General features: G+C 36.2%; 1 protein-coding gene across 1 annotated transcript; it reads right to left on the bottom strand.

Annotated features, from left to right (window-relative positions):
- Positions 1–224: 224 nt before the first annotated feature.
- Positions 225–10,921, bottom strand: LOC113683112 (cryptochrome-1). The gene is made up of 8 exons (XM_027200321.2): positions 10,274–10,921; positions 8,342–8,615; positions 7,267–7,407; positions 6,270–6,437; positions 5,744–5,884; positions 3,902–4,053; positions 1,779–1,981; positions 225–1,043 (listed from the first exon to the last, which is right to left on the bottom strand). Exons 1-8 carry the CDS (start codon positions 10,756–10,758, stop codon positions 949–951), a joined length of 1,659 nt encoding a protein of 552 aa, XP_027056122.2. The 5' UTR covers positions 10,759–10,921; the 3' UTR covers positions 225–948.
- Between the last annotated feature and the right edge of the window lie 5,925 nt (positions 10,922–16,846).

Genomic DNA, 16,846 nt, shown 5'->3' on the forward strand with positions numbered 1-16,846 from the left:
TAACAGACTGTGCTTTGAATTTTTTGTATTCCTTCAAAACTTCACTTCGTTACCAAACACTCATTTTTCTGAGAATACCTCAGCGACGGATATTATCAGCTGAAATACTAGGCACCTGAAGGGGTTTATATATACTTAATAATGTCCCCATTTTGTTAGGGCACAATAAATCAATCAGAGGTGTGTGCATGTAACTAATGAGGATCATAAATTGAAGACCTACAAATGTTCAACAAATGATTTTAATAGCTGTGAAATGAGCAAAACAATTGATTCTCATCTTGAAGACGTTATGACGCAACAGGCAATTACCTTATGAGTATTAAACTACAAAATTATGAGTACCAGCTTGGGGTAACAATGGAATTGATCAAAAATTACAATACTCATATCCAATCATTACTATCCCTCATGTGAGTCTCTTGTTTGAGAAGTGTTCAATTTCAGTGCTTTTGTGTAGGAAAAAGGAACAGATGTTGATGATAAATAAGGTATGGATATGTACTACACGTTGCTCCATTAATTGTGAAACAAATGTTGGTTTTAAATTTAAAAAAAATAATAATAAAAATAATAAGTAAAGACTTAGCTAACACTGATCAAAATCTACTAGGTGCAGAGATAAATTCCTGCAGAAAGCTGAACTTTTTCCAAGCATCTGTTCAATCCATTAGTTCAACATTTCCATATTGCTCAAAACATAGCTGAGCTTATTTAAGTTCCAATAATCCTTTAGTATCCTTGGTAAAGAAATTATTTTCTACATTTTTTGTCTCTAATGCCTTGCAAAGACTATAAAATCCTTTAACGGCACTCCTTTTTTGCCACTGAAATGTCTTTAAGAAGTGACACACTGATATATTAACTATGTGCCACTCACAATATGAATCCCTCTACACTTATTTCATTTCACTTATGAGATGAAAGCTAGTTATCCATGTGGCATCATTATTCATTTTCTTTGTCTTCCAGGAGAAACATTTGCTGTTTTAATTTTTCCTGTTGCCCATGTAGATTATCTTGCTTCTCTGAAGATACAGCAGCTGTTAGGAATGAGGATGAATCATTTTAGTAAACAAGAGATAGGGGAAAAAAAGCTTATTTGGAGAACATTCTAGGCAAAGCTCTATGAAGGACTAATTGTGACCTTGTGCTCTCATGCTGGCCAACCCCCTTAAATAATATCAGTAAGTCTGCCAGGCAAAGAAAATGTGAATCAGCCTCAAGTTTAAAAATCTTGTTTACATAGTGAATTTATTGCAACCTTGAAATCTCCATTTTCAATTTCATAAGCTTTCAAAGTCTCAGATTTACTATTGCAGCCAGGGGTGCCAGTCAAAAGGCAGCTGATCCAGTTAAGCTCAGAGCTATTTCTGTGAGCATGGAAAGTCTGTGCATACCAGGCCTTTCTGTTTAACCCTTTGCACCCTAACATAAGTATTCAAGACATATTCTCCATCCTGTTCTCTGTACATTTACTAAGGTACTGACAAGGAGAATCCATCAAATAATCAAGAGTTTGTTTAGTTGGTGTTCATTTCCCTTATTCTCATGACATAAATGTGTGATTCAGTGGTGGTATTGTAAGGAGAAATTAGATGCTAGTCACTCTTGGGGGTTTAAGGGTTAAGAATTTGGTTCTGATGATGAATTGTGTTGCAAAAATTGAACAGTCTCACTGTCACATTTAAAGTACGGATCTTTGCATCTTGGTAAATCATTGATTCCATCATCAACACCTCTTAATAGGAATATGTAAGTAAAATTAAGGGACTTACTTGAATCCTTATAACACAAGAGTGCTTTAAAGATGTTTCTCAGCTTTTCCAGATTAGCACAGCTTACTTTGGAGTGGTCTACCATTGGATAAGGGTAGTCCACACCAATGATGCATCTTGCTGCCTTCTGTACACTCTCTGGTGCTGTCCATGGGGCATGGATGTATTTTGCCGGGAACCCTCTCAGGACTGGAAGGTATTTTCTGGAAAAAGAGTCATAAAATAGTGCTCTTTAGAACAAGCCAAAGTTGTTCAAACAGCAGTTTGTGGTATCCACTGGATAAATAGCTATCCTGTGGATAGTGCAGTGTGTTTTGTCGACCCTTTAACTCCCAAGATCTGATTCTTAATTCTCCCCTCTAACCGCCAAACATTTCCTTGTAAACTAGTCATGAGAACTTGGTGCTAGATCAAGATAGCGGCTTCTACCTGATGAGTTTGAATGTTCTCATTACCTATTTGCTGAAAAATGTACAGATATTGTAGGGAGAAGTTTTATGTTAATCACTTCTGGGAGTTAAAGGGTTAACAGCTGGATAGCAGGTTATCTGTCAGATAGTGTTATCCACCCTTCGAACAACTGGGCCCTGTTCCACAAGCATTCAATTCATCCAAAGTAAACAGTGTAATATCAGCTCAGCAATGACAATCACTGTCATTTATTACAATATCAAAATTAGAGCTATTTTCAATTGATTGTCAGACCAATCCAATGGTTACTATGGTTTTGCTTTACTATGCTGTGTTGAAAACTTGCATCACCCTCTCACCCAATCAGATGCAAACTCACAACAGATCATGCCTTAATCACTTGTGTTTTCTTGTGCTTTTAAGATAGTTTGACTGATTTTACTTTCAGTTCTCATTAGCTCTTTAAGGTATTTCCTTCCCCCTGATTGGTCCTTGCAATTAATTTGGTATTAGTTTTAAGGACACTCAATTGAAAAGCACTCTATAATAATTAATTCTTACAGTTATCATAACCACTACTTTTTTACAACAGCATATTGTTGGAACCTTAAAAATTTGAAGCTTAAGGATTGTGAAACAAAGAAGTAAATTGTGATTGGGGATGTAAATTTGAAAATCAAGTTGTCATAAAATGAAAATTGATTGGTTAGAGTGGTAATCATGTCTTCTGAATTAAAGTAAAGAAACAAGCAATCAGAAAAACAGACATACCTGTATGAGTCCATTAAAAATATGACAACTTGAGTCAGAGAAAAATTGAAAGTCTGAGCTGAGATTGGAAGCACAAAATTGTAACAGACAAGACTGCCTGATCAAGGCAATTTTTGGTAAGGAATTTCAAACTTGAAGGGGGGCAATATAATTTAAGAGTACACAAAGCTGCTAATAGTTGTGGTTCAAATTTAAGTTTTGATTTTAAATTCTTCAAAGCAGTTTAAGGAATCAGTTTAAGGAATCAGTTTTCTTTCTGTTTTCTTTGTTCTTTAAATGATGTGAATTGAAAAGAAAAAAAATGAAACTTAAACTGTTTTAAATCATTTTCCAACAAAACAAATTTTCACCAACAACCACATTACCAAAAAAATAACACAATACTATATCAAATTAATGAATCCTTGCTTTGCACCATCACACAATCAGAATCTTAAATCAAAACTATTGAATGCCTGATGCCAAGACAGTGAGCTATTGTAGCCGACTGATAGATAAACAATTAGCCCAAGTTACATATCTGCCCTTCCACAAGTTTCTGATGCTCAGTGAACAAAACGTCACATGACAAAATTACATTTTACATAGGTATCAGCTTTCCAGGCCACTATTTAGATGTTGAGTGTCAAAACAATAGGAAATTAGAATGGTTCTATTTTCAAAATGGAGGACCCCAGCACACTGAAACTTTACCAAGACATTTAGGAGATCTTTTGTCTTTCAGAGGTAGAACTGTAATAGCCCTAGCTTGTTATTCTGTATTTTGGATTTTTATGACATCACATGCAATACCAAGGATACATAGCAATGATAAGGCATTCATTAACAACTACAGTAACATTGTAGACTATAATATATAGTTTCTCTTCCCTTTCTGAAAAATTAGATTCAAAATAGATAATTTCCAAATCATACTTTAGTCATTACTGGTTATTACTAGCCTGACAAAATCTCCATTAGGATCAAGTTTCCTTCCAAATCCAACGGGACATATGCAGTTGAAGAACTGTTGGAAAAAGGCACTGCACGACAGCCACATCCAGTTACCAGCATTTAAACTCCATTCTGCATCAAGAAGCCACCTCTCAAATACCTTCATTCAAAAAGTTGAAATCCATGATCAAAATTATTGTCAATTTTCAAGTTAGTACAAGGGGTGATATTGAATAATATCCTAGTTTATACCCCTCAGAATAAAAGTAAACATCAGATAGTAGGAAATTTACAACTTAGGGAAAGTAAACCTTGAATGTCATGTTAACTGCTTCAACTACAGGAAAACAAGAGTTACAAAATAGGGATTCATTTAAGTTTTGAATCTGATAGGTTGAGAAGCTGGCACATGTGCCATCACAAAGTTTCATTTTTTATTCTGCTTTTTCACAACCCTTCTTTGAATTAACATTCTTACACATTTAATACCCGTGATTGACTAAGACATAATTGTGACCCTGAAAACCAAAACAGACACTATGGAAAACTGTTCGAACAGCAAAAATGCACGGATGACAAACGTTTCATGAACAGTCCTTGAAGCATTTAAATGGTTTGCCTAACCATTTGAACAGGTGAATAAATTATTTGAACGGTTTGGTCAGCCTTTCAAACAGATGAGTAAAAATTTCAAACAGAAGGGTAAACTGTTCAAATGGGTGAATAAATTATTTGAATGGTTTGATTAACCGTTCAAACGGTTTGCTTAGCTGTTCAAATGGATGAGTAAAATGGATAAACAGATTATTAATCCTTACCACTGGTTGAATGATTGGTTTACCAATCATACAGATGAATAAATTGCTTTAATGCTTTTCAAAACCATTCCAAGTGTATGGCTTGATCAAGGAACGAGCGATGTTACTGTGTATTGTTTTCATTTCACACATTGTTTTCAATTTCAAGGCCCTTATTCTCACAATTGAAAATAAAGACTATTTCAATTCCTCATCAAAATAACGTTTTTAGTTATTGTCTGAAAACTACTGAATATCTCATGAATGGTGTTTGTCATCATGGTTTAAAATGACAGCTGAGTTAATTGTTTAGTCACCTAGATGTGGATTACGATGTTTCAACCGCTGTACTGAATATCTGTAGAGAAACGACGAGTTCAATTTTCACCTTTCAAAGGGATGAACAGAGCAGACGTCAAACCGTTCAAATGGGAAAGACACTTCTAGTTGGCGAACGGATGCAAAAACTGTTCAAACAGATGTTGCAATACTTCAAATGGATCCTTATGTATTTTGAACGGATATACAGTGTTCTCCCTTATTTCAAGCATGACAGGTAAAATAAATTTTCAAACCAGTACAGGGATCCTTCTACCTGTTGAATTTTCAAGAATTCCAAGCAATTTTAAATGATAATAAGAGATACTACTGGCAGTAAATGTTACCGGTTACTGCCTAAAAAGGAGAACACTGGATATGCAAACCATTCAAACAGTTTGTTGAACACTTTGAAGGGAATTTTTTTTTGGGCATTTGAATGGATGACGAATGGTTTACCCATTCAAATGGATAACTTTTAGTGTCTGTTTTGCCTTCATGGTCACAATTTCTCCTTACTACACAATATCAGACAGGCAAGTAAGGGAAATTGAAAAAATTTCAATTTTCATATCATTATTTGATCCATTATTAAATTCTCCACACTCACATCATAAGAATTGTATAGTAGGTAGTAAGGAGAATTAGAAATAGATCTTAAGAGTAAATTACATGTCTAATGTGCTCTAGAAATTACTTTGATTGTTAAAAGATTTCCTCAAAGAACTTGATTACCTTCATGCCCTCCTCCCAGCTGATCCAAAGGTTTCCTCTTGTCAGGAAGCAACCAACAGCATGCCTTGCTAAGTGATGTATCCATCCTTCCTGTTGCAGTTGTATCATGATGGCATCAATCCAAGGGAAGCCTGTCCTTCCCTGAGTACAAACATTCAAGAAAAATACACTAAGTGCAAATTTTATGCTTGGTTTGTTGTCCCAAATTTTTATTATTTTAACCATACACATTCTCTTATGTTAAATTAATGGCTTAACAAAATACAAAATATAGGTAAAGGAATGTAAAAAGGCTTGATGAAGGCTGCAGTGGAGTTATGTAGCACACCTTGCTTTCTGTCAGAATCTTCTTTTCACTAACGGCTGCGGAAGAGTTTTCTGAGTTTGCAATTAAAAATATCTCACCTCACTTTCAAGCAAAGACATTTCTTTTGCTAAATTTTGGAATTAAATTATTTTCCAAGCATCTCAGATAAATATTTCAACTTAATATGTTTTTCCTTCGGAGACTGTAAAGTGCATATACCTCTTCCCATTTTGCCAGGTTTTCTGGGTTCTTTTTCCATGGTATTTGTAAACACATGGGATTTGTTGTCATTCTGTCAAAATGTGGATTGTTTGCAGCCACAGTGAAAAAGAATTCTCGCCACAGTAGCTGCCCATACAAGGAAATAGGAGGATCACTGCTCTTAACCTGAAAAAGGAAAAAAATGTTGGTAAAAGCCTCGAATCAAATGAAAGGCAGTGTAAAATGCAGAGGAGTTAATGAAAAGCTCTTGTTGATGCCAAAATTTGTGACAAAAGCAGGACCTGATTAGAACAGAGTTTGTAGACTGGTCAATTTACAAGTAGGTAGCACTGGGCAGGAGATCAATATAGCACAAGTATAAATAATAATCAAATAAATTCTGATGGATACAAAACTTCACCGCTTCACATGCTCTGCACAATGAATACAAATCTGAAGGTCAAAGGTCCCAGCCCTGGCAGCATCTGCTTTTTTTTGTCTTTTTTCTCCCCTTTATTTTCGCCTTTCATTTTACATCATTCTTAAAAGGATATGTTAGATATGAAGAGTGTAGAATGCAGAACATTTGATATCATTGCTTTTAGGTCCAAATCAATATCAGCGTCAAAATCCAGATGTGAGACACTGAGAAAACATTGAACTACACCTGACAAAACTGAACATGGATTTGGAAAAAAAAAAATAACAACAAAATTTGTTCAATGATGGCCAATGTGGAGGCTGAACCAGAGCAAATCACAAGACAGTTACAAGTGTCTCACAACAGTCTACCATTTCTAAAAATCTAGGGAAGGGGAGCTGGGGGAAGGTTTACCAGCAAACTTGCACCAAACTGTGACATAGTACCAATGGCCTTCCTATGAGGAAGGCATAGTAGACACAAAACTTTCTCCAGCTTGAACAGTGGGGTGGCCCCTATGGTTAGGATTTTATCAATTATTTTATTGGCTTTGAAGCTTAAATTAGTCCTAGGGATATAAATGGATCAACTAACCTTTCTATAAAGTTCTGTAAGTCTGTGATAGAACAACCTCGGTGACAAACATCCAAATCTTAGATAAGGACTCACTCCTGTTGGGCTTGGAAAGAGGCTGTTTGGGGTGACTTTGGGCTTTTCAAAACTTGCTATCCATGCCTTAAGAAAAGAAAGTAAAATACCTCACTATTCAATTAAAATCAATTCTACTCTTTTCTCAAGAATACAATCAAAACCTATAACTGAAAACTTCACCCCTTCAACTCCAAAGATTTGACTGTTAATTCTCCCCTCTGGCTGCTACACATTTTCCTTGCAAATTAGTTGATAGAGTTTGGTGTGAGATAAAGAAAACAACTTCCACTTCATAAATCTAGGTATTCTTATTACCTATTTCCTGCAAAATGTATGGATATTATACAGAAAATGTAGGTGAGAGTAACTTCTGGGAGTTTAAGGGTTATATGATATTAAAAGAGCTGTATGTTGATGGTACAGCAGGCCCCAATTGACCTAAACTAGAATTTGCTGCTAAAGTGGGCTTGGTTTCATCTTCAGTGGGGCAGAAAAGACATTCTTGTATCTTAATTATCCTAGTTGACTAAATAAAAAGTTTTTTTTCATCCAGATTTAGCTTAGTAATGGAGGGTACATGATGCCACCTTGTGAAAAGGTACAAGGTGAGGGTGTTCTCTAGAAAAATAAACTGGGCTATAAAAGACACAATCAGCTCCAATCAAGATTGAACAGCAATGGTAACATGTAATTTTTGCATGCAGCTGACCCAAGGATTCAAGCTGAGAGGGTTTCCAACTGCCCCATTTAAGAAGACAATACCGTACTATGACTGATTTGAGGAAACAAGGTGGTGCAAGGCTTGTTCTTTCACCAGTGAAAAATGTTGAAGATTACTTTTAAACATCTGACCACCATCATTGCTGACTAAGAGAAAATGCTTCTAATATAGAGTGAGCTGTTATGCATTCAAATATTAGCATGACCCTACTGTAAACCCTCCTGTTAAAAGAAACCTTCCTTTGCCTCAGTAATCATAACTTTAAGAGTTACAGATAATACTGAATAACACACATACCTTTCTCTCTAAATGTCTGTTAAGCCTCACAAGAGCTTCTTTCTCTCCACCATGCCAAACTGCTGCATGAATCTTTCTAATGTCCAGACCTAGCTCTTCTAGTGATGGCACCCCATACTTTTCTTCATGGTCATCAGAGATAGGGGTAGAACAGCTTCCCAATAAATGCACATCCAGTGTTGGGACAGGGTGCTCAGGAGGACCCAATGAACTTATGATGGCTAGGAATTTCTTGTACGTAAGAGGTGGGGTTCCACCATTGTTTTTTATGATCCTGACAAGTACAGAAAATGTTCACTATGAAAACTTTGAAACAATGGTTACCTCATGATGAATTCCATGATTTCTAGGTTTTTCAAGGTCCAGTTAGCTGCTCTGGATAGTAGGAAGGTCGTCTTCTAGACAATATTCCCACATGTTAAAATGCAGACTGCAGACTACAGACAATACAGACTGCAATTTTTTTTATCTTTTTTTCTTACACTTTGCATATGATCAAGGTGTGTACATTTTTTCTTACTCATTTGGTAACATTAGAATGGCTCCCATCTTTTGGACACCATGACATGATTTTCCAAGGAATGTTTCAAGCTCATGTTACCTAGCAACAATTTGGACAAATCGCAGGCTCAGGTTGAAAGAGCATATAGAGATTTAATTAGCCTCACATGGCAAAAGATAGAGATTGACAAGGGTAGCTTTAATTAAATTTGCCTTTGTATTCAAATGAATTGTAGTTATTGTCATATTTGTGTGTTAAATCTTCCTTTCTGTATTACAGATGCTCTTTGTTTGGACAGTGACACTGATTTAACGGTAAGGAATAGGCTGTGTGGACCATGCAAATAATTATAAGGATCTTCGCATGACAACCCAAAGAACATTATGGTAAAGGAAGTGTTTCAAGCTAAAATCAAACTTTACTAGGAAATAAGAAGGTTTCTTAATCTAATAGACAAAGTGGAGAGGGGTCAAGAACAAAAGGTAAACTGGTCAGCAAAGCCACTCAACCCCTCATGTACGTTGCATCCATTTGTTAGACCTTGGAAAGAAACGTCATTGGATGACCCATTCATCTCACCCCAAGAGATCGTTTCATTCTTTGTACCACCCAAAAAAACAAAAACAAATAACTTGTGGCAACATAATTTCTTATTAAGGTCCAAAGGATCCTAAATTATGTTCTTGGTAAAATTTCTGCACAGCCCCGTACTAATGTAAAACAAATCTGTTTTCCCAATGGCAATGTATTGTTTTTGTCATTGTTTTCTCTATCCAAGAACTGAATGCATAATGTAGCATAGGGTTGAGTGCAAATTTTACCATGTTCTCGGCCGATATTTAATCATTACTCTAGTGATACGTGCGCAAAGACGAAAATGTCAAGGATGCCCCACCAAAACTACATCCGCATTGTGCCCAAGCACTTGCACCCCACATTTTCAAAAGGAAATTGCTATCAACATGAAACATAGATACATACATTTTTTGGAAGCTCCTGTAAATAAGGCTTTTTAGCGAGAATGATAGTTGTACCAGATTAAAGGGTTAAATATAAGAAAGTCTGCGATGCTACACAGTCTGCATGGTCTGCAGTCTGCGTTTTGGCATGACTGCATAAAAGTAGTGGTTGGAGCCCCTATTTAGTTGAAATTCTGTTATATTTCATTTTGTACTTACAGTTATGCCCTTAGAAAACAAGAGTTTGAACAAATGATCAAAACGAAACCATTTGTATCCACTCAATTGAGGTGAAATTACTTACAATCTATGCCAGTGACATTTGTTAACGACGTGATTCAGACTGACAGCCTCAGAAACATTCTGTTTGAACGAATAAATTTAATCTATGGCCACCCAGAAATGAGGTTCTTCTATGATATACATTAATGATTGATTTTGTATTAGTCGAAATCGAAAAGAAACACTTACAGTTGAGGATCGTACAAGGTGTGAGACCGACGAATGGCTACTTGAACGCCTGACTCTTGAGCAAGTAGTCGAATTGCTGCATCCTTTTCTCTTCCAAATGGTTCTGAATCTTCCTCAAATGTTAGAAGCGAGGTATTCCATTCCCTAAACAGGCGAGGGAAGACATCTGCGGGCTGACCTCGCACTACAAAAAGGCGGGAATTAAGTTGACGAAGACTGTCGTCGACATCTTCCAATGACTGCAACAAGAACCTCCATAAGTTTGCACCTATACCAATGTTTTGATCCACTTTAGTGTCCAAAACATAAATAATTCTAAGAGTGTCGCTTCCTTTCACTGCTTCCAAAAGAGAAGGATTGTCGTGCAAGCGTAGATCCTTTCTGATCCAGTGTATTGCGTGTTTTTCTTTATCGCTTATAGCGGAACTTCTTCCATCTACGCTACCAGCATGTACATCTTTTCTTTGAACTGTCGCATAAGACATTATACGTAGTGGTTACTGCTTTCTCAGAAAAGTTTGGTTTCACGGAGGCTGATCTACCATATGTAATCTTGCCATTTTGTGTGGAAGTTGCTGAGTTAGCCCATAATTACACTTTAGAAGTTGCAATCTTAGTACTAAGTTCGAGAATTAATCATAAAATTCTAAACGAGACTGGTGCATCATTGCCAAAAATTTGATCGACGTCTTTTACATTATATAACGTCTGCACGTGAATCCTGCACGTGTACTACGCACGTGAATCAAAACACGTCCCCAGTGCTCTCTTTTTTGCTTAAACGAGACTAGAGCGGCAAGCAGAGCGTGCAAATTAAAGAGTGCTCATTCACGAACAAAGGATAGGTATGAGGAAAATGATCTTTTTTCCTAATCTGTGCCACTCTGTTAAGAGTGGAAGAAATTGATGCATACATCATCCATTCTTACTCAGTTTTAGATCATTAGAAACTGACAGCTCGAAATCTGTAAATTTAGCAAAATAAATCAATGCTTTTTGTTTCACGAATTCGACGAATTCATTTCCGCGTTCCGACTTAGTCGTACATTTTGAAAAACACGAATTTGATGGCTGCACCAGACCAAATGTATTTCAGCCTTTCATAATTTTAGTTAGCCGGTTGAAAATGTTTATTTTCGCCAAGTAAATGCCCCAAATTTTCTGTGGTCCGTCCGTCCTTTCCCCCAGTGATCAGTGAAGTCTGTTCCCTATATCTAAAGTGAAATTGTTCTGTTATTTGTCGGTTGACGCTTCTTTTTAATTACATTAACGATTTGGACGTTCGACAATCGACAATCAACCAAGGTCAACCATAACTGTCTGCCAAGAAAACTCGTCGCTGATGTCTCAATACACCGAGAAAAAGGATCTCTGTGTAACTTAACCTAGGCCACTCACGTCAGTTACTAGTAATCACTTTATTGTGACGAAGGTCGATTGATTGAAGTGAAGATATTCGCGTAGAGTTTCTGATTATCTCAAAATGGTGCGTGGAAGTGCTTTGCACGTTTTTGTCACAAAAAAAAAATTTAAAAGGTTAAAGTTGAATCCGATTTGGTTCATCTTTAATTCAGTGTTTCTTAGAACGACACAAATGAACCGCCAGCAAACAATTGTAGCTCCTCCTCGAAACGTGTATAAACGAAAACAAATGATTGATTGATAGCTAAATAATTTTTGAAATTACTATCAAAACGTAAGTTTTACCAGCAGCGTGCAGTTCAAACTTGATTGGAAAAGTAATTTCCTTGGTAGAATTTTTTTCTTAAGTTTTCATCGTTCAGTTAATGTATTATTTATCAATTACTCTTTGATTTTCCAGGTCAAACAAAGAGAAAATTTTGAAGCAAAGTGAAGGTTTGGATGATAGAGTATAGGCCTTGCCCTCTACTGGAAACAAACATTAAGCTGGATTTCCCCACGCCGTGAACATCTTTTGAAAAAATTGCGTACGATGAAATGGACGTTTACATGCGTAAATGCACCCGTTGACTAAACTTTTTCATATTTCCACCTCCACGTTATACGCATTTACAATCGCGAGAGGGAAGGATAAGGTTGAATAGCAGGCCTACGTTTTTCGAAAGTAACAAAAAAACGCGTGGTATTAATTTTTAGGTAGTTGTGGAAATTGGTTACGCACGGTTTCTCAATAAGCACGTTTTACGTACGATCATCATATTTCATAATTTCCGTCTTGTTAGGTTGACATTTTCTCCGATTCATTTGGAAAATTAACGAATCAAAACTTTTGCCAAGGAAGATATTATACAAGTTGTCAGGAGTCCATGGGGCAAGATGTTGACAGACGAAATTTATCTCAAGCAAGAAGTTTCTACTTAGGTCATTCTAGGTTATTTAGCTGTCGGGAAATTGAGTGGAAATATTTTATATCGCAAGTTATTCAACAAAAATATAAAAGTTTATTGATTATCTCTTCATCTGATGACCTTTTATCACAACTTAGATTAGTGAATAAATTTCGTTATCGTGAGAAAATATTGTATTTAACTTTGCTAAATACTTAGAACAAGTTGCTATTAATCTGGATAAAAAAAACCCAGTCACGATCACAGGAGATAGCCTTTGTTTTTAATTTTAGCACGATTATCCTCTTTATTTCTTTCAGGGTGGTTTTATTTTTTATCTACCGCCCTGAATTTGTTTTTTATATTTATTTTTTTCTTTACTTTTCATTTTGCAAGTTTACAGGATTACAGTGCTACAAAACTACAATGCTACAATACAACAGTACTACGAACTTATATTATTACAATGCAATATAATAACAATGCAATGTTACTAAATTATAATACTGGCCCATAGAACACACACACTCGAGAAAAAAAAAAAAAGGTTTTAATTCCCGAAACGTGTTAAAATAAACGATTGATTGATTGATAGCTAAATGATTTTTGAAATTACCAGAATATCAAAACGTAAGTTTTACCAGCAGCGTGCAGTTCAAACTTGATTGGCAAAGTCATTTCCTTAGAATTTTTTTTTTAAGTTTTCATCGTTTAGTTAATGTCTTATTTATCAATTACTCTTTGATTATTCAGGTCAAACAAAGAGAAAATTTTGAAGCAAAGTGAAGGTTTGGATCATAGAGTCTGAGCTTTGCCTTTTACTGGAAACAAACATTAAGCTGGATTTCCCCACGCCGTGAACATCCTTTAAAAAATTGCGTATGTTGAAATGGACGTTTACGTGCGTAAATGCACCCGTTGACTAAACTTTTTCATATTTCCACCTCCACGTTTTACGCACTTTACAATTGCGAGAGGGAAGCATGAGGTTGAATAGTGGGCCTGTGTTTTTCGAAAGTAACAACAAAACGCGTGGTAGTGATTTTTAGGTAGTTTTGGAAATTGGTTACGCACGGTTTCTCAATAAGAACGTTTTACGTACGATCATCGTATTTTTGTATAAATAGTTCTAAAGAGCTCTTAAAAAAGATAAATGAGTCAGGGGGGAAGAGAAGCTTGGCGTTCGTACAAATTAGTAAATTTGCGTTCTCGATTCAGTTCTACTTATAGGCTATTCTATTAATCAAAAATCAAAGAGCTCGAGTAACAAGCTGTTTCGGAACATTTATAAATATGGTTGAACAAAAAGACACTGGGAGTGAATTTAATTTCCTTGATAGCATAGTTGATACTTCAGGTAGACTAAAGATGATATCTTCCTTACTTGAAGTAAAAGTAAGAAACACCATTTGAATTAAACCAGTTTTAAACCTTTTTTTTTAATAAAAGAAGTCGTAAAATAGCACTCTATGAATGAATGGTCGAACTGAATTTACAATTAGGGAATTTAAGCACGTAGCTCGATAATGTATCGAAAATGTCGGTACCATAGGCACTTCCTTTCTTCTCTAACTTTTCTGATTATCCTGTTTTATATTACAACCTTTATGCGATTATTTCGCTATACTTTGTTCAAGTCTCGATAAGTTCCTTATAATTTTTTTTTATACATCGCGTATTTCATTTTTATTAGTAGTCTAAATCTTGATTTGAAAAATACGAGAAACGAGGAGGAAACTAGAAAAGAGCAGATAAATAGAAGGAGTGTATTTTAAGAATAATATTTAGCACCCGAAGTTAATCTAACTCGTTAGTTACTCTGAAAAATAAAAAGTGTTTACTGCGGACTCAAACACAACATCGTGGAAATGAAAACTCTGGGACTTTTTGCGTTTTTCTTTATATTGCGTTTGCGTGGCCTTTTGGTCTTTATATAGGATGTGTCCAAAAACATGCAATTCTTGTTCGAAAAAAGTCTTCAAGTAGTTTAGGTGGATAAAGTTGATGCATAGACCTAAAACGAAAAACGAGTTAACAGGTGTGCATTGCAGAGTCTCAAAATCCATTTCTTCTTTACCGACCCAAACTTTGGTTAGTGTTGAAAACAACTTCCTCATCTCTCCACCGAGGTGCACGGACTTTATTAACCATTCGAGTTGTTTTCGATGATTTTAAATCTCTCGCCGGGATATTCGGCTCAGAGTCGAGCTGATTTACCTATATTCATACGACACGAAAACCAAATGACCCATCGCAAAATAGCGTGAGGCAATTCAAAGCAATCATGGGAACTCAGTGTTTGACCCCTTTCAGGCCCAAGATTTTTTATATCAGCTTTCCCTGCCCCCTGCTATCTTTCTTACATCCCTATCTACCTGAAAATATACTGAACTAGTGAATATGTAATTATTTATAATAACGAGAAAAAGGGTTAAAGAACGGTAACGATATATTGCAAATCATAGTGGCTCAAATATTCGAGAGCTTTTTACAGGCGTCACCCCTCCAACAAGTGCCTAAGAACTCAAGAACACGCATGCCGTAATTCAGTCGAATCATCTAGGAGCCAAATTTCAAATATAGCTAGATAAAGCAAAACTAACTTTGAAAATAGCTGGCAGCAAAACAGAAAGAAATACGGAACTTGTAGTCAACTCCTGCCGAGAAGCAGGAGACGAACACTTGGCTTGTATCCTCAGACCAATGGACCGCAACGGCCATTCACTCTGACGAAGGGCTAACGCTCATAAAAGATCAGCTTTAGAAAATCTTTACGGAGGCCAATTTACTTTATAAACTCAGTTGATAAATTTAAATTATCTTGAAAGAGCCGTAACGAAGACCAGTTGCAAAATGCTTTGTGTGTCCTTAGGATGTTCCTCGCCTAACGCGATTAAAATTCTCCGACAAGCACGGGAACAACAATGCCTTTAACAAGACAAAGTGCATTGTACATCGTGCTGGCTAATTCATAAAGTCCACAGGTTTGTGCTTAAAAAATGAAATGATTAAAAAATTATTATTGATAATGAGAAAAAAGAGGCATACTTTATGTTAAGCTTCAGGATGTGAATAGTTGAGAGGATTAAGTGGAAAGAGAGGTGTAGAGTTTTGGAGAAATCACAGGGTACTGATCTGCAATTTAACGATAAGATAATTACTCTATTTCTTTGAAGCTACTTTCCTCCCCAATTCAGTATCTCGCCTCCAAAGAAAAATTATTAAAAAAATTCCTAAAGAACCTCCATACTACTCAGTCTTAAACAAAGCAGTGAACTCGAAGGCAATCTATTATGCATAATGAAGCATGTGGCTATACAGAAATCATGGCTTAGTTTTCTCTGTACAGTGCTCTTACCTGATCCACCTTTGTACCCGTTCGCAGCCGTTTATTAGTATGTTACCTAACATAAACATGCGTAGCATGCAAGAGTTAATTTTTTCGGCCGGGCGGGTTGAGGTGGGACACTTTGTGTACCTAATGTTTTCATTTTTGTAACAGGAAAAGAGCATACCTTTCAAACGGACGAAAATATCGCATTACTTCACCTTAAGAAAAAGGAAAAAGACCTAATTTATCTGAACTCACAGAGGTATTTTTCGGTTAGTCGTCTCTATTGTCTCGGTACTTCTAAGCAAAAGTAAAATGCATCGGTGCCACACTTGCTGTTGTCTCCTTCGCAGCCGTTGTTTGGCCTCGCCACACAGTGCCATCTATTCCCCGTTGGAGAGAGAACCCGTTGCGCGACGACACCAAATAACGGTTGCGAAAGGGACTACCCTTATTACCGTTCTTCGTCTACAGTTAGTTGCCTCAAAAATATAATTCTACGTTATTTAATACGAAAAGCCAACTGAAACTCTGTTGTATCTCCAATAGATCCTAACAAAAGATATATTGCGATCTCGAACAAGTGAAGATACATTGAAAAAGAAAAAAGGATAATATTTAGAAGAGGGTTCCTTGATTGGTTGTTGCCTATCTGGACTTTACCCTCTGCGTGAAACATGTGACGAAATACAGGTTGGTAACGCGATTGAATTAAGTCCAAGGTAGCGAAAAACCAATTTTATTCGCAGAAAAAGTCAAAACGCTGGAGAATCGCGTGGATAATTAAATATCAGTAGCATCTCATTCTATGTGAATTTTTTCAGTGGGGTTGGGCAATGCGATTAGAATTCGTGATTAAATGCAGGTTGTTTACCAGGAAATGACACGTGGTGGAGCAAAGTCTTCTTAGAGAAAATGGAATTCAGGATCGGT

The sequence above is a fragment of the Pocillopora damicornis genome, chromosome 2, assembly GCF_964200805.1.
Source record: "Pocillopora damicornis chromosome 2, jaPocDami1.2, whole genome shotgun sequence".
In the NCBI taxonomy this organism is placed as follows: Eukaryota; Metazoa; Cnidaria; class Anthozoa; order Scleractinia; family Pocilloporidae; genus Pocillopora; species Pocillopora damicornis.

Excerpts from the sequence above, each read along its gene's own strand:
- LOC113683112 (XM_027200321.2), bottom strand. The coding sequence starts at position 10,758 with ATGTCTTATGCGACAGTTCAAAGAAAAGATGTACATGCTGGTAGCGTA. Across the intron at positions 8,616-10,273 it reads ACCTTGTACGATCCTCAACT|GATCATAAAAAACAATGGTG; the intron begins GTAAGTGTTTCT and ends TGTACTTGTCAG. Across the intron at positions 7,408-8,341 it reads ACAGACATTTAGAGAGAAAG|GCATGGATAGCAAGTTTTGA; the intron begins GTATGTGTGTTA and ends TCTTTTCTTAAG.